Source organism: Herpailurus yagouaroundi, unplaced genomic scaffold, assembly GCF_014898765.1.
Source record: "Herpailurus yagouaroundi ecotype Mexico unplaced genomic scaffold, PumYag 180, whole genome shotgun sequence".
In the NCBI taxonomy this organism is placed as follows: domain Eukaryota; kingdom Metazoa; phylum Chordata; class Mammalia; order Carnivora; family Felidae; genus Herpailurus; species Herpailurus yagouaroundi.
The window spans coordinates 22060560-22082167 of record NW_024412411.1 but is presented as its reverse complement, the minus strand read 5'-3'; the positions used below and the strand labels follow the sequence as shown (position 1 = coordinate 22082167).

The window sequence follows — 21608 nt, the reverse complement described above, 5'->3', positions numbered from 1 at the left end:
AGGGTATGTGGCCATACTTGACTTTGAGTATTCTCCAGGCCAGGGATGGCAGATAGGTTTTAACTTGTGCACCAAATCTGATTGATTGGTAGTGACTGCTTAGGGGAAAAAGTCAAGGTTGAGTTCAAGCAGGCGGAAGAATGAACCCCTCAGGATGTGTACTGTGGATGTGGGGCTGGAGGCATGCTTGGTTGCTCTCTTTGCTCTACACAGACTGCCAGGTAACAGGATACTTTGGGGTCTCCGGGTGTGGCCTTCTCTACAACTGGATGACAGAATTCTATCACTACTGGCAGAACATACACCGAGTTGTTCTCTCGTAGTAGCAATAGTGAGGGAATTAGCTCCTCATTGCTTGTTTCTCAGGTCCCTTTGCAGCCAAAATACAGAATACATTCTATCCAATAATGGCTGGGTCCAGGGCAGAGTTTGTGGACACCAGAAGATATCCAGTGAATATCCCTGAAATCCAACCTGTGACCTTATGAGATTTGGTTTGCTGACCTGTCCTCCAAAGACTGTTTTCTTTCTCGTAAGGACCTACTGACAAACAGCCATCTTACTTTTTTGTAATGTATAAGCAGACCCTTACAGCACAACAAAATTTAAAACAAAAGCATTTAAACAGAACATAGCATGGTTTTCCAGTCAGATTAAAAGCAATTTCTTGGGGCGTCTGGGTGGCTCAGTCAGTTGAGCACCTGACCCTTGATTTCAGTTCAGATCATGATCTTAGGGTCATGGGATTGAGCCCCATGGGATTCTCTCTCTCTCTCTCTCTCTCTCTCTCTCTGCCCATCTCCTCCCCCGCCCCCACCCCACCGACTCAAATAAGTAAATAAATAAATAAATAGCATTTTCTTCACAGCGTCATTACTTCCTTGTTCTAACCAGCTAGGACATCCAGCTTACTCCAGATCACAGACCATGGTCACACCTGTCAGCAATAAAGCCCTCCTTTTTGTTTTTTTAATAAAAATTTTAAAAATCTTTACTTTTGAGAGAGAGAGAGAGACAGAGACAGAGTGTGAGCAGGGGAAGGACAGAGAATGAGGGAGGCGTAGAATCTGAAGCAGGCTCCAGGCTCTGAGCTGTCAGTATAGAGTCTGGCAAGGGGCTTGAACTCACGAAACATGAGTTCATGACCTGAGCTGAAGTCAGACGATTAACCGACTGAACCACCCAGGCACCCCAATATAGCCCCTTTTAAAGGGACTGGTCTTGGCCTTGGAAGAAGGGAACTTCCCAGAGTTCTCAGCCAAGCCAAATTAAGGGGTGGAGCAGCCAGACCTCAGCTCTAAAGGGCATTGCCACATCACTGTAGAGCTGAAGGCATTGCCAGAGGGGTAAAATTAACTGGAAATGACATTGGAAGTGGAGAGAATTGCAACTTCTAGAACTTCTCTGGGTGGTGAGTACTGTATATGGTCAGAAAGAATCAGCTGCTTCAGATGGGGTTTGTGAGGTGGAAGGAAGGAGCCCCCCGGGGATGTGTGCACGTAGTAGCGGGTGGTCACCGAAATCCCTTCCGAGAAGGATTGCTCCAGTGACCTGGAGAGTGGGTTCCTTCTTCTGGTGACCAAGGGGATGGTATGAACTGCCACCACCAGGCCACCTTCCTCTCTCCTCGGCACTCAGCCTTGCCTCCAAATAAGAGTTGAGCAAGTATCTGTTGAAGGAGCCCCAATATTATTTATTTTCCCAGAGCACCAGATTACTAGCCTGGCCAGGCACCCACAAGTGTCAACCCTGCCCTGCCCTTAGTGTGGAGTCAGTAGGTGGGAAGTCCCTAGGACAGAGGGGAAACCCATGGATTTAGGCTCCCCTTCGAGGAGCCAGGGACCAGGGGACTAGTCTTCCCAGAGACAGCAAAGGCTCTTTATCCCCAACCTGCCAGGTTCAGCACCTAAATAATGGGACTAACAAGGTAGGAATCCTGACAAAAGGATTGGAGTATTACCACAGTGATTTTGGTAGCAAAAGCCTGGAAAGACCAAAATGTTCTTCAACTGGTGACTGGAGAAATAAACTATGGCATATTCAGACCACATGGCCAGACAGCAGAATGAGGAGGTTCTACAGGGGGCAATATGGCACAGTCTCCAAGATACCACATGAAAAAAGCAAATTGCAGATCAGCACGTAAAGTATGATCCCATTTCTGTGTTTTTTTTTAAACAATATACACATTTACACATATGCACAGGAAACATTTGGAAAGTGGCCACGGAAACCATAAAAGTGTAACCGCTGGGCCACGGGCTGAGGCCACAGGCAGGAGTGGGAAGGAATGAGTTTACTCACCCTCTTCGGTACTTGGGCGTGTTTGACTCTATACCTTTTATTTACTTTCATAATAAAAACAAGCTCACATCGGAGCGCCTGGGTGGCTCAGTCGGTTGAGCGTCCGACTTCGGCTCAGGTCATGATCTCACAGTTCGTGGGTTCGAGCCCCACGTCGCGCTCTGTGCTGACAGCTCAGAGCCTGGAGCCTGTTTCAGATTCTGTGTCTCCCTCTCTCTCTGCCCCTCCCCTGTTCGCGCTCTGTCTCTGTCTCAAGAATAAACATACATTAGAAAAATTAAAAAAAAAAAACTTTAATGAAAAAAACAAGCTCACATCTTAGTTAGAAGAGAGGGTCCAGGCTGTTAGGCAACTGAGGGGCCAAACTTCTCTTCTCATGTGGCTTCTCCCTCTGAAAACATAGCTGCCACCACAAGGGGTGTTGTTCGAGTGAGTTCTCCACGGAGGGGAGGACTGGCAGGGACTGGCGGGGGGACTGGCGCCCTGAGCAGGGAGCACAGCGCCTACAGCCTGAGTTGGAGGGAAGGCAGTCACTGCCCAACCTCTCTGGCTTGACAAGTCCTCGCTCAGGCATCGAGACCGAGAACTTGGGCACAGACCCCGTGTGTAAACACTCGGTCTTCTGTGTATCTACCAAGCCTGTGTGTGTCTGCCCCTAAGCAGGCGTTCAACCCTCTTCTGTTCCATGAGGCAGAAGCCTATTTCCCTGTGCAGGGGAATAGGATAAAAAGTCTGGGCGCCTGACACTGGGGCTTTGGGGATAGGAGCCCTTAGATTTCCCAGCCTCACTTGCAGCTTGGATGGTCATGTGACACAGTTCTAGCCAATGAGATGTACGCATGTGTCATTCTATGAGACTTCTTCTGGACTCCTCTGGCGCAGACCCTCGCCGTTTGTTTGCCCTTCCCCTTTTTCATGCCTGAAATAAAGACACGATGACGAGCTTCGGCAGCCATCTTGACAGAATGGGGAAGAAGGTCACGCCCTCCAGAAGGGCAAGTGAAAAGCCAAAGGCATCTGGGACCCTGAAGACTGCCAACCTCTGGCTTTCTCTTGAGTAAACCAAAAAATACATTTGAGCGTTTTTCGGGCTTCTGTTAACCAGCAGCTGAATACAAGTCCTAATTGAATAGGCTGTTCAGAAGGAGGAGGAGGAGGAGGAGGAGGGGGAAGAAGCAGGGGAGAACTGAGTCATCCTCAGGCTGGCTAATTGGCCCCAGAGTAGGAGAGTTACCTGGCTTTATAGCTGACACTGGACCACCCAGGAAGGCAACGGCAGAGGAAGGATTAGATATGGAATCACTGGCGTCCTCTGTAGGCTCAGCCCGTTGGGGAAAAGGCTATAAAAAGGTCGTTCATAGGGAGGGCCCTGTCTCTCCAGCAGGGTCTGCAGGGAAAGAAGGACGTCTGATTCTCCCCGCTTCTCTACTCTTGGCTCCCAGCCTGCGCGGGCACGCATGCGCGCTCTCACACACGCAAATGCGTGCTGAGCAAGAGTTCCTGAGCAGGCGCGAGTTGTCTGGCGGAGCCACCCAAACAAGAGGCAAGCGTATCGGAAGGAGGGCGAATGTTTGTTGACTTCCCACAGTACCTATTACATATGCTGCATATTTTAGCACTGACTTGTATGTATTGACTTGCTTTGCACATTCCTGGACGTGTCAGTCTTCCCACATAGGGAGCCGATAGTCACCCTGAGACAGGATCAGGTTTTCTAAAGCAGTAGTTTCCCCAATGTCCATCCATGTATCAGCTGCCTCAGAATTATTTGGGACGTTTGCCAAAAACTTGCGCCCCCAGGCCCCACTTCAGGGCAACTGGATCACACTTTCTGGCGTGGCATCTTTATTTTTCCTAAGTTCACCAAACGATTCTTACGGCGGAACTTTCCAGTGCTTACCCATTCTGATTCTTCTTTCCTCCCAGCAGAAGGGGAGAGCAAAGAGCCTTTGCAGATAGGTGGGGCCACGCGATTTTGGCAAATGGCTGTGAGTGGAAGTGACATGTGTCATTTCTGGGCCGGGGCATTTAATTGCCATTGCAATACCCCCTCACTTCCTCTGCTGTAGGAAAAGCTTACAGTGAAGATAATGAAGCCTCGAGATCCATGCAGCCCCGCTTATTACTTGTCCCAGGAGGACAGTTGTCCTGGAGCCATATGGCCCTGTATGAAGCCGAGTGGGTGAGAAATGTGCCTCTGTGGGGTTAAGCCCCTGAGATCTGGGGGCTGTTTGTTGCTATGGCACAACCTGTCCTATCTAACCCATGCAGTTCTGAATGTGCAGACAAGTTGGGAAATCACGTCTCTGTAGTACTCAGTACAAAACAAAAACCATAGCGGCTATTTGAAACTAGAACATAATAACTGTTTGAAACCATAGGAACCAGCCAAAGAGGAGAAAATAGGGAGAGATGAAAGTCAGTGAAATCGGTCTTTTTTTTTTTTTTTAATTTTTTTTTCAACGTTTTTTATTTATTTTTGGGACAGAGAGAGACAGAGCATGAACGGGGGCGGGGCAGAGAGAGAGGGAGACACAGAATCGGAAACAGGCTCCAGGCTCTGAGCCATCAGCCCAGAGCCCGACGCAGGGCTCGAACTCCCGGACTGCGAGATCGTGACCTGGCTGAAGTCGGACGCTTAACCGACTGCGCCACCCAGGCGCCCCGAAATCAGTCTTTTTAATGGCTCTGCAGCAAGTTGCTGCTAAGAACGCATTATACATTCGTAACAGTGGGACAGAAGCTCCATCACGCATGAGTCTGGGAAGGTGCAACCTTTGCCCAAGAAACAAAAGAAGGTGACCTCAAGGAAGCCGTCCACAGAAAGCAGCCTCTGACACAGCTAGAGAGCACTAGTTGGAACGTCTGTGCTCGTGGACTTTATATGATTTACAGTGTAGCCGCAGGATGGCCCTACTGTGAGGGACTGAGCAATCACTACAGCTCAGGCTCATCCCTAACCAACATTCTGACGTTTTGACTCAAACTGAGGAGGTATGTATTTTACGCTGTGAAAAAATCCAGTCGGGCTGGAAAATTTCTCATGAGCAACTGCTTGAAAGACAAAATGAGCATATAGAACATCGACATTGCCAAGGCCACAGGTAATACCGTGAAGGGAGACGCCTTCCAGGAGCAGGTGAGATTAGCCACTGTGAGAAGGAACCTGACTTCGAGAACCATCTAACCGGTGCAGAGATGGGCTTCCAGGTTAGATTCTGAGGAGTTGGTAGCTCACAGCATATGTGCACCTCACCAGCACCTCTGTCCCTGACAACCTGGATCTTTCAGTCAGATTTTTTCCCCCATCCATTCAACTACTGAGCAATTGTTAAACCTCCGTTTTATTTTATTTTATTTTTTATTTTTTTAACGTTTTTTGTTTATTTTTGAGACAGAGAGAGACAGAGCATGAACGGGGGAGGGGCAGAGAGAGAGGGAGACACAGAATCGGAAGCAGGCTCCAGGCTCTGAGCCATCAGCCCAGAGCCCGACGCGGGGCTCGAACTCATGGACTGCGAGATCGTGACCCGAGCTGAAGTCGGACGCTCAACCGACTGAGCCACCCACGCGCCCCATAAACCTCCGTTTTAAATGGGACACTACACTAGAAACTGGGGCAAAGATGCGTGAACGTCAGTCTCTGCATTCAAGAGGTTTACCATCTGGCTGGGAAGCCAAAACGTAGACAGGAGAGTAAATGGCAACACCCAGTTTTCTATATTGACAGCTGCACCATATAGACCCTGCAGGTGTGAGTGTGTGGAGGGGAGATGGGGTGAAGGGGGGGTGTGGTCAGAGCAGCAGCAGGGGGTGTGGTCAGAGCAAACATGCGAGAGACCATGATGGTCCCAAGAAGGACGAGCAACGTTGTTGCCTGAGCTTGAGAAGGGACATTGAGAAAACAGGACCAGATTGGGGCAAGTGCTACTTGGCAAAGGAAGGGTGATGATGGTGACTATGCGCATTCACACTTGGGTGCAGCCACGCCCTCCCTAATTAATGTATTTTAAGCCATCCAATCAATGCGTTCCTCTACACAGTCTCTCACCCTGGTTCCCCTGGCACCACTCAAGTCCTGAGTTCTTCCTTCTCCCACTTGATGTCCCCAGAAGCCCCTCAGAACACACACAGGTGGGCTAAAAACAGATTTCTGCAGTAAAGGGAAAAGAGAGGAGACTTGAATCCCAGCGTCCCTACTTGATGCTGTGAGATCTTGGGGAAGCAACTTCTCTGAACCCCGGTTTCCTTGGCTGAAAACTGGTGACCATGACAGAGCCATCATGAGGAGAAAAGGAGGCGATATGGAGCCCCCTGCAGAGGATCTGGGAGAGGGGGGTGCTCAGTCGGTGGGAGTTATGGCAAAGCTCTAATTAGAAAGAGGGAAACGTGACCGTTTTCAGTCTCTTTCCCACAAAACTCCTGCTCTCCAGAGACCCCTCAAGATAGGAGAGCTACCATGATGGCTAGCATTTCTTGCACGCAAACCCACAGTGCCAGGCACCGCTTCTGAGCACATTCACGGATCCTATGTCATCTGAGCCTCCTGATCCCCTCCTCCCCAGAGTGGGCTGATAATGGCTTCCAGAGACAAGTCCCAGTCCTGATTCCCTTATTCGGAAAAAGAGTCTTTGCAGATGTGATCAAGTTAAGGATTTTGAGATGAGGAGAAAGATGAGACACACATAGAGAAAGTGATAAGAAAAGGGAGGCAGAAGCCGGAGCCATGGCACCTTGGCACAACCAAGGATCACCAGCAGCTTCTACCAGAAGCTGGAAAAGTCAGTAAATGGATTCTCTTTTAAGCCTCCAGAGGGAGTGTGTCCCTGCCAACATCTTTATTTCAGACTTCTGCCTCCAGAAGTAGGATAGAACACGTTTCTGTTGTTTTAAGCCACCTAGTTTGTGATAATTTGTTACGGCAGCCACAGGGAACTCGTATAACCCCAAAGCAAGTGCTATCATTATCCCCATTTTACTGGTGAGCATGTTGAGGCAACGAGAGATTCAGATACTTACTCTGTTGGTGCAACAAGAACTGTAAGCTTGTCAGGTGATGCCGGAGCACACTTCCCCAGCCAGCCAGGCTGCCTTGGCATCTCTGTTAGACCACTGCTGGACTACACTTGGCTAGGGAAACCCACCCTGGGACTCCTGGTCCCCCTGACCTGAGACAGGACATCTGTCACCCCACTGCGTGGCATAAAAACCTTTTATGATAATGCCTGGAACCTAGTGAGGGCGCAGTGACGGTTAGCAACTATATTGTCTGTGAGTTCTCTTAAATCCCACTAACCAGGTCTTGGAAACCCCCCCCCCCCACCATCTGGAGGCGGGAAAAGGCAGAGGGGGACCAAGAGGGTGTTTGTGATGGATGGGAAGGAAACAGGGAGAAATGGGGTAAGGGAAGGTTGGCAGGGACTGCCTGCTGCCTTGCAATGTTTATGCTCCCCTCCTTCTGAGTAACAGAATCAAAGTCTGCTTTCACTCAGAAAGAAAAACACAAAACTAAAAGCCTGTATTTATGAGCCCCCTTTGTGGCTTTGGGTATCCAGTGAGATGTACATAGAGCTGACTGTCTGGAGTTTCCATGAGAGCCCTTTAAAGGGCTAATAGGATAATGCAGCAGGAATTGTGCCCTCTTTACCTTTTCCCTTCCTCTCTTCCTTCCTGGAACATAGACATGAGGGCTGGAGTTCCAGCAGCCATACTGTGACCATGAACTATCTTAAGGAATCAAGTCACATGCTAAGGATCATGGGTTACCCAGATGGCTAACAGACGCATGAAAAAATGTTCGACATCACTCATCATCAGAGAAATACAAATCAAAACTGCAATGAGATACCACCTCACACCTGTCAGGATGACCAACATTAATAACTCAGGCAACAACAGATGCTGGCGAGGATGTGGAGAAAGAGGATCTCTTTTGCACTGCTGGTGGGAATGCAAACTGGTGCAGCCACTCTAGAAAACAGTATGGAGGTTCCTCAGAAAGTTGAAAATGGAACTACCCTATGATGCAGCAATTGCACTACTAGGTATTTATCCAAGGGATACGGGCGTGCTGTTTCGAAGGGGCACATGCATCCCAATGTTTATAGCAGCGCTATCAACAATAGCCAACATGGAAGGAGCGCAAATGTCCATCGACAGATGAATGGATAAAGAAGATGTGGTATCTATATACAATGGAGTACTACTCGGCAATCAAAAAGAATGAAATCTTGCCATTTACAACAACATGGACGGAACTAAAGTGTATTATGCTAAGCGAAATCGGTCAATCAGAGAGAGACAAATATCATATGGCTTCACTCACATGGAATTTAAGATACAAAACAGATGAACACAAGGGAAGCAAAAATAATATAAAAACAGGCAGGGGGCAAAACATAAGAGGCTCTTCAATATACAGAACCAACTGAGGGTTGCTGGAGGGGTTGTGGGTGGAGGGATGGGCTAAATGGGTGAGGGGCATTAAGGAGGACACTTGTTGGGATGAGCCCTGGGTGTTATATATAGACGATGAATCACTGAAATCTGCTCCTGAAATCATTATTGCACTATATGCTAACTAACTTGGATGGGGTTTGAGCAGTGGTCAGCCTCATTCATGGCCAAGGGTGGGTTCTGCCTGTGAGTTAGCACCCATGAAAACCCCCACATTACTGGGAAGAAAAATCCTGCATGTGTGTTGGTTGCCTAATGAGGTCTTTGGTGAGAATTGCAGCTTTAAATAAGGTGACCCCGCTCTGGTTCCATTAAAGACAAGGCTTTACCACCGAAGCACAGGTACACCTTAATTAAGCGCTTTATGAGCCCGAACAGGACGGGCACGAATGGATCAAATGCTGACACCATCCCCAGGCAAATCAAAGGAGCCCAGTGTCCCCATTAGGCCCAAAGGGGAACAGGGGAAATATATTCATCTGGATAAAATATTTCTAAATAGAATATAACTCCTAAATTTTGTGCTTTCTAGGAAATATTAGTGCCTACAGTCTCTGTTGTATTTCTGAACTCTATGATTAAGCAGAGGTACCAAGAAGGGAAGTGAAATTGTACCATCTGACTTCTATGGAGTCTTGGAAAAAATGATGTCAGTGTATTCCCTATTTTATCCTTATGAATCAGGATTTATTGGGCTCTTGGCGCTGCCTAATTTTGGTTTCCAAGCTTTTTTCACATCACTGAAACTTTGGCACTCACCATTCTATCCCCCTAATTTTCCCCATCCTCGTAATCAAAGATCAAGCAACCCAATAACTAAATTGACAAAGGGGTTAGTTTTTGCTTTAATGATTCCAAAGGAATAGCCTTGTGTTCAGTCCTCCATAAATCACTGTCACCAGCGAAGCTCTGTGTGGGTGAGGGGCATTATTACATATACTCTAGGCCTTCCTCTGAGCCATCGTGGCACTTTTCTTTCAGCTGCAGAGGGGACCAGTGTACCTCAAACACCCACACAGCAATGCAGGGAGAAGAAAACGCTGTGTCCCAGGCTTAAGAAAGACACCAAGCTCCGTGAACGGTGAGGAAGGAAACAGATCAGAATAAGCCAGGGTTGCAGGGAAATATTTTTGCATAAAAAAGTGGAGATAGTTCTTAAAGAACAGGGGGAAAATAGATAGAGAAAGAAAAATATAGAATATTTCAAAATTTGTCACACATCCGCACTCTCAGACCTTCTCCAACTCTGATTCCTAGACTGAATGTATGCAAATCTTCTCTCTTTCACCATTGGGAAAATCTTTCTAGAACCAGTGAGCCAAGTAAGACGTTTCTCATTCGGTTTCAAAAATTATTTTTGATTCCTTACAATTACGCTTCTCAAGTGATTTTAGGGATTATAGTTCAACTACCTGGTTATACAAATTAGGGAAATTGAGGGGGCGCCTGGGTGGCGCAGTCGGTTAGGCGTCCGACTTCAGCCAGGTCACGATCTCGCGGTCCGGGAGTTCGAGCCCCGCGTCGGGCTCTGGGCTGATGGCTCAGAGCCTGGAGCCTGTTTCCAATTCTGTGTCTCCCTCTCTCTCTTCCCCTCCCCCATTCATGCTCTGTCTCTCTCTGTCCCAAAAATAAATAAAACGTTGAAAAAAAAATTTTTTTTAAAAAACAAATTAGGGAAATTGATGTTCAGAGAGATGATGTGAGATGTTCAAGGTTTCACAGCAAGTTGGGGGCAGAGCAAGGACTAGAAGTGAGGTCTCCTGATTCCTATGTCAGAATCCTTCCACTCAAAGTGGGATCTAGACCCCGGGCTCTCCTGGACCCCTAAACATCAGGCATTTGTCTGGATCTGAATATCTTCAACAGCAGACTGTCCTCAGAAGTGCAGGAGGCTGAGTGAGAGGCATGGTCACAGTATCCAAGATGACTCCTTGCTTCTGGGGAAATGGCACAAAATAGAATACGCGTACTGAACTCCCTATGTCCCACAATTGTGGCATCTTCACACGTGACACCTGTGGCAGCTGTGACACACGTGAATCATGACATGTGTCCTGTGTTCTCCAAGCAAGAGTCAGCAGCCCACTCCAAGTGTTCCCTCTCAGGGGCTTGCCCTGGGCCACCTGTCACACCAGTAGCCTGCTGGACACGATTGCTAATAAAAGCCGGTATACACTGTGTAACCCAGGCTCCCCCTTAAGCATCAGGAAGCCGCCCTGCACAAACACCACCCCTTTACCCATGAGAAGGAAATATCTGGGGACTTCGGCATGACGTCTAGAAAGCCAGCTGTGCCTGAAGGGCAAGAGTCCTCTCCTGGGGGGCCACAGCATTTGTTAAACCACCCCACTCTAAACTGATACCGAACCATGACTTAGCCATGCCTTATTTTTTTTCTTTTTCACCATAATTATTTTCAAACACTTTATGGTATGTTCTTCAAAGCACCATCTTCTGGCTGAAATGATCAACAGAGTCCCTAACGTCTTCCCGCACTCCGCTTTAGTGGAAACAGCATTGCAGTATTTGGGTATTTAAAGTACTTTGGGTTTTTGAATGAACCCAGGTAACCGGTTTGGCCACAATATCTCTCTGGGAAGAGTAACCCATGGGACTAAACCTACCTTTGGTAAGAATTGGGACTTTCTAGAAAGTTCCTTCTGCTGGAATCCCCGGCTGCCATCAAAGCTGAGTTTAATTCAGCGGGAGAGGATTACCTTTACCAAGAAGCAGGTTGTATGGTAAAAAAAAAAAAAAAAAAAAAAAAAAAAAAAAAAATACGAGATCTGGAGCAATGTTGAGTTTGGTGCTGCCTTCACTCTGTAAACTCCAACAATACTTAACCTCGGAACCTCAGTTCTCAGTTTGTAAAATGGGAATAATAACATTTGCAAGCAATAATGAATTGAAAGTCTCTGGTGAGGGGCACCTGGGTGGCTCAGTTGGTTAAGTGTCCGTCTTCGTCTCAGGTCATGATCTCACGGTTTGAGAGTTCGAGCTCCGCATTGGGCTCTATGCTGCCAGCCCAGAGCCTGCTTCCGATTCTGTGTCTCCCTCTCTCTCTGCCCCTCCCCCACTAGTACTCTGTTTCTCTCTCTCTCTCAAAAATAAATTAAAAGAGAAGAAAGAAAGAAAGAGAGAAAGAAAGAAAGAAAGAAAGAAAGAAAGAAAGAAAGAAAGAAAGAAAGAAAGAAAATCAGTCTCTGGTGAAATTCCACTGTCAGAATAAATGCTCACAAACAGTTCTGCTGACATTTTAGGAGAAAGATAGACTTCTAAGCTTTTTACTCAACCATGTGGAAAGGCAATCCAATATCACGTCGTGCTTAAAGACTATATTCACTACGCTCCGTGCACACGTCTTGAACAGTCTCATGTTCAATAGCCGCTCACAATGACGATTTCCTATTGAGTTCTTTTTGAGGACAGCAGAGCTCTATTTTGGGAAAGGTTACTGGCAGTTAGGGTAACTTCTCACTCCCACATCCATTTGTCACAGTAACCACTACCACAACCAATGGTCAGCAGATATGAGATTGAAGGAAGTCAAGAGCTCTCTGTGGAAACAGCCCCCTGGACATGAAGTTTCCTGGTTCAAGGCTTTAGGAAGATCCTTTCTCGGCAGCCTGGCTGGCATGAGTTTTACCCTTCTCTAACCAAACATGACTAGGCCACCTTTGTATTGTTAGAAAACCCGGAAGATGTGTGTCTGAGCCAACTGGCTCTTCGGTCTTTCCTCAAGGCCGGGGGACTTCTTGGGAGCCTTGTTGGGAGGTCTTTCCTCAAGCCTTAAAGACTTGTTGGGAGACCCCATGGTATTCCTGAATGTTAGCGACTAACTTCATCCTTAGAAAGTAGAACTTGGATGTTGAGCGTACTGAGCTCTGCCTATCAGAAAGAAGCCAGTATGTCTGTATATCCAACAGTGGTTGCGAGAACATCTCATAAGATGTTCTAAGAACCACGAAGTTGAAAGTATGAATTGCAGCTTCTAAAGCCGGGAGCTAATTTCAGAGGGAGCTCCGGGGAACAAATAAGAGATAAAAGACACTGGACCCTGAGAGAGAGAGGAAGGGCGAGGGCTATTTTCTGCAAAAAAATTAAAAATCAGAGAATTACAACACTCTGATACCATCTTACCCAGCTATGCCACAGGCCTGGGGACTAGAATATTTCTCTGAGGTGGCTGTAACAAACCTTTCACCAGTGAAAAAGCCATTTCTAAAAGCCTCAGGGAAACTCCTAAAATACCAGCCAAATCTATTGTAACTGCCCCTCTTTTAATAAGAGATTCTTTTTTTTTTTCAACGTTTACTTATTTTTGGGACAGAGAGAGACAGAGCATGAACAGGGGAGGGGCAGAGAGAGAGGGAGACACAGAATCTGAAGCAGGCTCCAGGCTCTGAGCCGTCAGCACAGAGCCGACGCGGGGCTCGAACTCACGGACCACGAGATCATGACCTGAGCCGAAGTCGGCCGCTCAACCGACTGAGCCACCCAGGCGCCCCAGCCCCTCTTTTAAATGTTGCAAAAGAAAAACAAAACAGAACTACCTATGGCATATTTTACTTATCTCCAGTCTTCATTCCAAAAATAAAAACTTAGAAAACACCGTGTTTTAACGGTAAAGAATTCGTAAAAGTTCTCAAATGCTCATCCCAAGGGTTGCTGTTAATTTTTTTTTTTTTAACATACTGAGCCCAGAACCCCCTGGAAGTCCCTAGTAGTGCTCAGCGAAAATGGTCCTTTTATAGAGTGAGCCATTATTGAAAACACCTGGTTGTGTAGCGAGTGCTTCACAGAGAAGGCTGTGAATAGACAGCTCAACAAATAGGTAGGGCTAAGAATGTCGACATTACATACCCTCCCTTGTGAGGGCCCTCCAGACCAACACAAAACCCCTTCACTTGGTTTAGATCAACCCCTCCCCATTACAACCACCCAAGGACTATAACCTCCATGCAGAGGCAAGAAAAAAGCCAAACCTAGGAGTCTACGGGAACCCCAACTTTACTCACTTGTCTTCTGAAAAGCTTTCCCCAGTAATAACGTTCTTTCCTTGGGGCACATAGTTCCAGTATTCTTCCACAATCCCAATGTGGTATGTTCTGGTAACTGCACCAACCAGCCCAGACAGACCCAGGAATGTGAAGAGAAAGACGCAGTCAGCCTGCTGCTTCCGAGGCATTTGTGGATGTAACTCAGGCAAGCAGCCTGCACAGGAGGCAGCCCGGCCTGTCCCTCCCCCTCACTTGAAGCTAATTATAAATAAGGAATGAACGAGGCCCAGCTCCTCCCCCTTAGGTGGCTTAGGGTTGGGACAGAGACTGACAACTTGTGTAAGTAGCGCAAACAATGAGGGGAGTTCGATGATGACAAAACGTTTGCCTGCCATCCAAGAAATGTGTAGCTGGCTTATTTGTTTAGCACCCAAGCCCAACAGGCCTGTTTCTGTAAGTTTTGGTGCACGGCTGTGACATTAGTCATTCATCTTTGCCAGGAATGGGAATGCAACAAGTTGGGCTAATGGGTTTCCTCCCTTCTTCCTCGTTTTTTCTCCACACCTATTATAGGAACATATTAAAATCTGGAAACTGGGCTGGCCTGAGTGGACCATCAGGAAAGTTCCTGAGCACTAAAGAAAGCTTCATCTCTGATGGGAGGGCAGAGGGAGTGATGTAATCCCCCTCCGCCATCTCCAACTTGTTTTATGAGGCTACATGAAACAATCAACTCACATCATAAAGTTTATAACAACATTGTAAAACCTCACTAATTCTCCATTTGGTCATGCACCATCTCCCCCAAATTCTCTCAAATCTTACCAGCAAAAACGAGAAGCTCAATTACTCAGTTCAGCCAAAATTTTAGAGGCCATCACCCTCAGTGAGCTGCCTTTGTAAGGATGAATGAAAATGCTGCAGGAGGAGTACCGTTTAGGCACATGAAGATAAAATTCTGTAGCAGGTGTTTGAGTCAAAAAGGCGAAGGGAGTACTTACTCTTCTGTGTGCTCTAATCTGTGACCTAGAATCTTGACAGAGACCTTGTCCAGCCCTGGAGGAGCGCCAATCTGATCGCCATGAAGAGTTGCTCTGGAGGCAGCAGCCATGGAATAAGAAGACAGCCTTCTGGCTTGGCTTTGAGATTGGCAGACCTGTGTTTCAATCCAGTCCCACCACATAGTGGCATTGAAGAATCACTCGCCCTCTCTAAGCCTGGATCTGTAAAACAGGGATGGAGGGACTGTTAAGGAGATTTAAAGGATGACAGAGCAGCAAATCTAGATGATCTTGGGTTTGATGATGAGCTTTTCAATACAAGACCAGAGGCATAGTGCATGAAAGAAACAACTGCTGAGCTAGACTCAAAAAGTAAAAATTCCTGCTCCGTGAAAGTTGCTGCCAAGTGAATGAGAACAGAAACTCCAGACTAGGAAATATTTTGCCAAAAGACATCTGATAAAGGACGGTTATCCAACATATACAAAAACTTTTAAAAACTCAGCAACAAGAAAACAAACAACCTGATTTAAAAAATGGGTAAAAGGTCTCAAGAGACACCCCATCAGAGAAGATATACAGATGGAAAATAAGCATAGGAAAAGATGCTCCACATCACATGCTATCAGGGAAATGCAAATTAAAGCAACAATGAGATACCACTACGCAACTATTAGAATGGCCAAAATCTGGAACACTGACTACACCAAATGCTGCGTGTGAAGCAACAGGAACACTCATTCATTGCTGGTGGGAATGCAGAATGATACGGCCACTTGGGAAGACATTTTGGCACTTTCTTACAGAACTAAACATACGAATGGAACATTCTCCAGAATTGAGTACATGAATAGGCCACAAAACGAATCTCAAGAAACTCAAAAAGATTTTTTTAAAAAACCTAAATATACAGCACACATTAAATACCTTACAGGTTTATTTGTCAATTATACCTCAATAAAACAAACAAACAAAACCTCTTCCCATATGACACAGCAGTTATGCTCTTGGATATTTACCCAAAGGACTTGAAAACTTATGTCCATACAAAAACCTTCACATGAATGGTTACAACAGCTTTATTCATAATCGTCCAACCTTGGAAGCAACCAAGATGTCCTTCAGTAGGTTAGTAAGTAAATAAACTATGGCACATCCCAACACTGGAATATTATGCAGCATTAAAAGGAAACAAGCTAATATTCTATAAGAATATTATAAAATATAAGAATTATTATATTATATTATATACTATATTATATATAGTATTATAGAATATAAGAAAATATTCTATAAGATATTATACTGATAGATCCATGTCATTATACATTTGTCTAAACCCATAGAAAGCACAACACCCAGCGTGAACCCTAATGTAAACTATGGACTTTGGGTGATGTGTCAATGTGACTCATCAGTTATAACAACTGAACCATGATGGTGGGGGATGTGGATAATAGGGAAAGCTAAGCATGTGTGGGAAAGCTCTGTACCTTCTGCTCAACATTTCTGTGAACCACTCTAAAAAAGACAATCTATGTTAAAATATATATATATTTAAAAAGATGTCTGCAAAGTTCCTATCATGGCTCCAGCATAGAGTAGGTGTGCAATAAATGTTCAATTCGTTCTTCCCCATCCACACCCCCTTAAGAAAGACTCCCTCAGCCTCTGTGATGACAGAACGCCATCTCCAACCTTCTGCTTTCTTCCCAGGAGTCCCATCCACCATATCTCCCACAAGCCTCAAGTAAGAGAGTCCCTTTTCTTTAAATTATAGATACCTCAGAGATGTGCTGCAGCATGAGTTTTGAATTAGCATCCATATTAGCTGATAAAATACATGCTGAGTATTCTGTTTCATAACCAGCCTCTCAACATCTTGGCCATATTGATTTGTTTTTACGTCAAGACACTTACAGAGCAATTGCCATAGCACATTTCCCTTTAACTGAAATCTACTCTTCAATACGCATTTGGAAGCTTTGTGTGAGTTTGTCACTAATAGCTACTACAGAGGAAGGACTCACAGGGTGAATCTGAGCATGGCCTCAAGAGAAATAGGGCTTCAGGAGTTTTTGGAATCTGGATATGTCTTGGGCCAAAGAGCTTTGTGTTTATACCCTAGAGAAGCAGATTATTTTTCTTTCTTTCTTTCTTTCCTTCTTTCTTTCTTTCTTTCTTTCTTTCTTTTCTTTCTTTATTCCTTTTTCTTTCTTCTTTCTTTCTTTCTTTCTTTTTCTTTCTTTCCTTCTTTCTTTCTTTCTTTCTTTCTTTCTTTCTTTCTTTCTTCCCTTCTTTCTCTTTCTTTCTTTCTTTCTTTCTTTCTTTCTTTCTTTCTTTCTTTCGCATAGGTGGTAGAGGGAGAGAGAGAACCCCAAGCAGGCTCCATGCCCAGCACAGAGCCCAATGCAGGACTCGCTCTCACAACCCTGAGATCATAACCCAAGCTGAAATCAAGAGTCAGATGCTCAACCAACCGAGCCACTCAGGCACCCCAGAAGCAGATTATTTTAGGTCAAACAGGCTTGATGTGGCATCAAAAAATTCATTAGGATATAGTCCACCGCAATTGGGGGGGGGGGGGTGAGCAGAAGAAACAGAGGTATAAGTGGCACAGATCGAAAACACAAAAGAGTTAACTTTCCTACCTGGGACACTGAATGCATGCGATTGAGTCCCTGAGGAAGGCATCACCTAACTTCTGATTCACACCAAGGCTTGACAGAGGATACAAGAGACCCGAAGCCCCAGAGTTCCGGCAGCGGACCGGGGCATTCAATCTGTCTGGAGCTAAGAGTGTGGCTCCCAAGGGGCAAAAGAGACAGGGAAACAGTTTACTGAAAGCAGTGAAATCGCATCTGGAAAACACTCTGAAATTCTTCTTTACCCTGGGACAATGAAGATGCTCAGCAAGGAACTAAATTGCATAAGAGCTAGAAGAAAGGGAAGTAACTGGTGTAAGTGAATGCAGTGTTCCTATGACACTCATTTCTGAGAACCCGAAGTTAAATACAAGACGTGGTGGGCAGTGTCTGGCGTTTGATTAGGAAATCTGTGAGTGATAACACTGACATGTATTTTCAACTCCCTTGGACACAAATCATACATAAATAAAGCAGAGAAACCCAGTGTCTACGGAGCATTGACTGTGTGAGATGACAGTCCATTATTTCCTCAATACGCTCACCAGGTTTGAGATACGGCCAATTTGACGGCATGCATTGATAGAAGAGAAAGATAGTCTTGCATCAAATCAGATTTCTCTGAAACAGAGTACAGGATATTCCAACAACAAAACCGTTCATGGGAGAAACCAATTCAGAGAAATAGTATTCTAGCTAGCCTTGGCTGAGGTGTCATTTTAAATAATAAAGGGTCAAAGACGAAGTTGGCTATCCCACTCTTTTTTTTTTCTATAAATATTTTTTCTATAAATTTCTATAAATACACCAGTTACAATATGACAATGGAAAATGTATTTTTTATTAATATAATTTATTGTCAAATTGGCTGACATACAATACCCAGTGCTCATTCCAACAAGTGCTCTCCTCAATGCCCATTTCCCCTCTCCCCCACCCTCCCATCCACCCTCAGTTTGTTTTCTGTATTTAAGAGTCTCATGGTGGGGCGCCTGGGTGGCGCAGTCGGTTAAGCGTCCGACTTCAGCCAGGTCACGATCTCGCGATCCGTGAGTTCGAGCCCCGCGTCGGGCTCTGGGCTGATGGCTCGGAGCCTGGAGCCTGTTTCCGATTCTGTGTCTCCCTCTCTCTCTGCCCCTACCCCATTCATGCTCTGTCTCTCTCTGTCCCAAAAATAAATAAAAAAAAAAAAGTTGAAAAAAGAAAAAAAAAAGAGTCTCATGGCTTGCCTCCCTCCCTCCCTCTCTGTTTGTAACTAGTTTTCCCCCTCCCCTTCCCCCATGGTCTTCTGTTAAGTTTCTCAAGATCCACATATGAGTGAAAACATATGATATCTGTCCTTCTCTGGCTTTGTGTGTGTTTTGGGAACTACATTAAATATTCCTTAAGTGATTCTTGGTATCCTAAACTCGGATTGAAAATTCCCATCAGTCTTACTCCCCTGCCAGGTTGTGGCTCTCGGGCCTCATCAGGACCCTCAGTTCCTGGACGGCACCTCATTATTTCTCACCTGGAATTCTATAGCTTCCTAACCATTCTCCCTGAGGCCAGAGTGACCTTCCTGAATGCAGATAGCAGCACATCCCCACCGCTTCAGAGTTTTCAGTTGCTCCTGTGGCCTTCAGGATAAGGCTGACAGCTTTGACTTGACTTTCAAGGCTGGTCCTGATCTGACTCCTGGGGACTGGGACCTCTCCTCAACACTTCGTCCATGCTCTGATGATGATCGTGATCGTGGCAACGAGTGCGCCCTTCATTTGTGCTTCTGTCTAGACTCTGTGGGTGCCTCTGCCATTGCACTTATCACACACATGGTAATCACCTGTTTGTTCGTCTGCCTTCCCACACAAATACTCAGTATGGGCTCCTTATGGGCAGGGACTGGGCCTTGCTCGTATTTGTGTTCCCTGTGTCTGCTGTTAAATGGTGAACCAATGCATGGGTGAATGAATGATTGGATGCTTACCGATATGTACCCCAGGTGTATTGTGCAGTGGTTTCCATACAAAGCCTTCTCCATGCACCATCTCATTTAATTATTAAAACAACCCTATTAAGGGTGCACCATTTTCATCCCTGTTTTCCAAATGAGGAAACTCTAAGGTTAGAAAGGTGAGGTGATTTGCTCAGTGCCCCACAGCTGGTGAACAGCAGAGTTTTGTGAGACTCCGAAGCCAGTATTCCTACCCAGTTCACTCAGACTGAGAACAGGAGGGGGGTGCCCCAGCGATCATGGTGGCCTGCTTCATACCGAGTGGGACCCGTTCTCTGTAAAGAAACATAAGCCCGACCTGTCCATTGGAAAAGGATCCCAAGATGCGCCTCCAGCCCCATCCATGCACCCCCGACAGCCCAGGTAAAGTCCTAATTTGTTACAGAACATTGAAAACACCCAGACATATACCATTCTGCTTCATTCCCCCATCTTAGATCCAGACCCTCCAGCAACTCCATTTCTCAGCCCCACTGAATTCTGTCTCATCCTCCAAACCCTCCTAAGCTCTTTGTCTCTGAAGCCTTCCTTGGTTGCTGCCACAAGCACCACGCCTTCCCTCCCAGGCCACAGCATAAGCCACTCCCTCCGATGTGCTTCCTCTGGACACGGCGCGCATACAATATTCTAATAACACTGTTTATAATATTGTTTGCTTACGTGTCGGTCTTCCTTACTAGTCTCTAAACTCCTAGAGAGCAATGTCCAACCAGCCCCTAATACCTCTCTCACACTACACATGAGGTATCAAGGAAAGAACCTGCAGCTCAGGGACTAGCTCCAGCCTCCACCTGCCCCCCTCCCCCCTGCCCAGGGTGCCCAGCCTCTGCATTCACTCTTCCAACAGTCTCACCCCGCCCATCCTTTCTGGACCATTGACTCACCTAGGCTGGGGTTTTGGCCTTCCCCCTCTCTTTGCTGCCTCCCTCCCACAGTGCTATCTTTCACTCATGCCTCTGCTCCAAGCTCTGAGGCCCGAAAGCCAGTCCTGCCTCAGCCTCATGCCTCGGTCTGCTGCTCAGGCCTCTTCTTGTCTGGATTGGGAGCTTTAAAAGGCATCTTGTTCATCTCTGCATCCTCAGTGGTCAGCACAGGCCAGTGGTTAGCAGTAGGCACTGAGGAGAAAACAGTATTAACAGCTGTTGCATTTCCAATATGGTAGGCAGTGTGCTCACTTACTGAGCAGTAAGATGTATCATACCATGATACTCCCTGAGGTAGATATTTTTGTCCTTGTATTTCAGATGGAGAAACCAAGGTTTGGTAAGGCGAATAACTTGTCCAAGGTCACATAAGTAGAAAATAGCAGACCCAGGATTCAAACCTTCCTCAGTCTGCCTGTTTCAGAAGTTTCCATTCCAGACAGCCAAACTCAATAGATGGTAGTGGGACTGCACTGCACTGAAAGTTAAGGCAAGGTCAGCAGACCATTTCAAGGAAAGAAACATTAGCAATATATGAGAAGTCCCTTCATATATAGACACCACCTAAGAATTTAAACAGAATTGGGTATAGAATGTACATGGACAATTAGTCCACAAAAGTCCAGTGATAACATCATTCATTCAACCATTTGAAAATATTTACTGAGCATCTACCTTGTTAACTGTTCTAGTCAACTAGAAATGAGACATGCAAGGTTGCTGCCCTCAACCAGTTTATACTCTAGTGAGAGAGACAGAATATAAAAAAGAAGTAAGTTTTAAAATGCTAATTCAAAATATTAACTAAATATTGTGTTCAGTTCAGTGAGGTTCAAGTTCAATTCAGTACAAATAGTGTGGGGAGCATATCAGGAACGCACCCAGGAGGTGTGTGAGGTGCTTGGGGAGGTGGCCTAGTAGCTTGTTCTTGAAGCATGCTTATATTTTATAGGGTGGAATAGAGCATATCGAAGTCCCATCCCTAGAAGCTGCACCCACTGCCATCATAAAAAACAAAACAACAACAACAATAAAAAACCCAACGTCAGATCTAAGAGACACTTTGGTTGAGTTCTGGGAGGAAAGTTAATGGGCCACATACCTGCCCAGTGGGAACTTCCACTTTCAGGGCCTCATTTGTTCCTCCACTAGGGAAGTACCAGATGATACCTCACTTCCCACAGGCCTGAGGCAAACCCCTGCTGTCAGAGAGTCAAGAGAGCCAGCCTTCAATCACAGACACAGTCAAAGGAAGAGCAGAGGAAATGGACTTCCCTTTGCTCTCT

The 21608-nt window shown here is 46.0% G+C and overlaps 1 protein-coding gene across 2 annotated transcripts in view; it reads right to left on the bottom strand.

Moving 5' to 3' along the window:
• The window catches only part of HEPHL1 (hephaestin like 1), a 93469-nt gene extending 79485 nt beyond the window's left edge, over positions 1-13984 (bottom strand). For both annotated transcript variants that reach the window (XR_005794790.1, XM_040489632.1), the window contains exon 1: positions 13779-13984. Coding sequence is in view for 1 of the 2 variants with exons in the window: in XM_040489632.1 (XP_040345566.1) it covers positions 13779-13948 (170 nt within the window). In the remaining variant the exon portion in view is untranslated. The remainder of the gene's footprint in view (positions 1-13778) is intronic.
• Positions 13985-21608: the final 7624 nt, after the last annotated feature.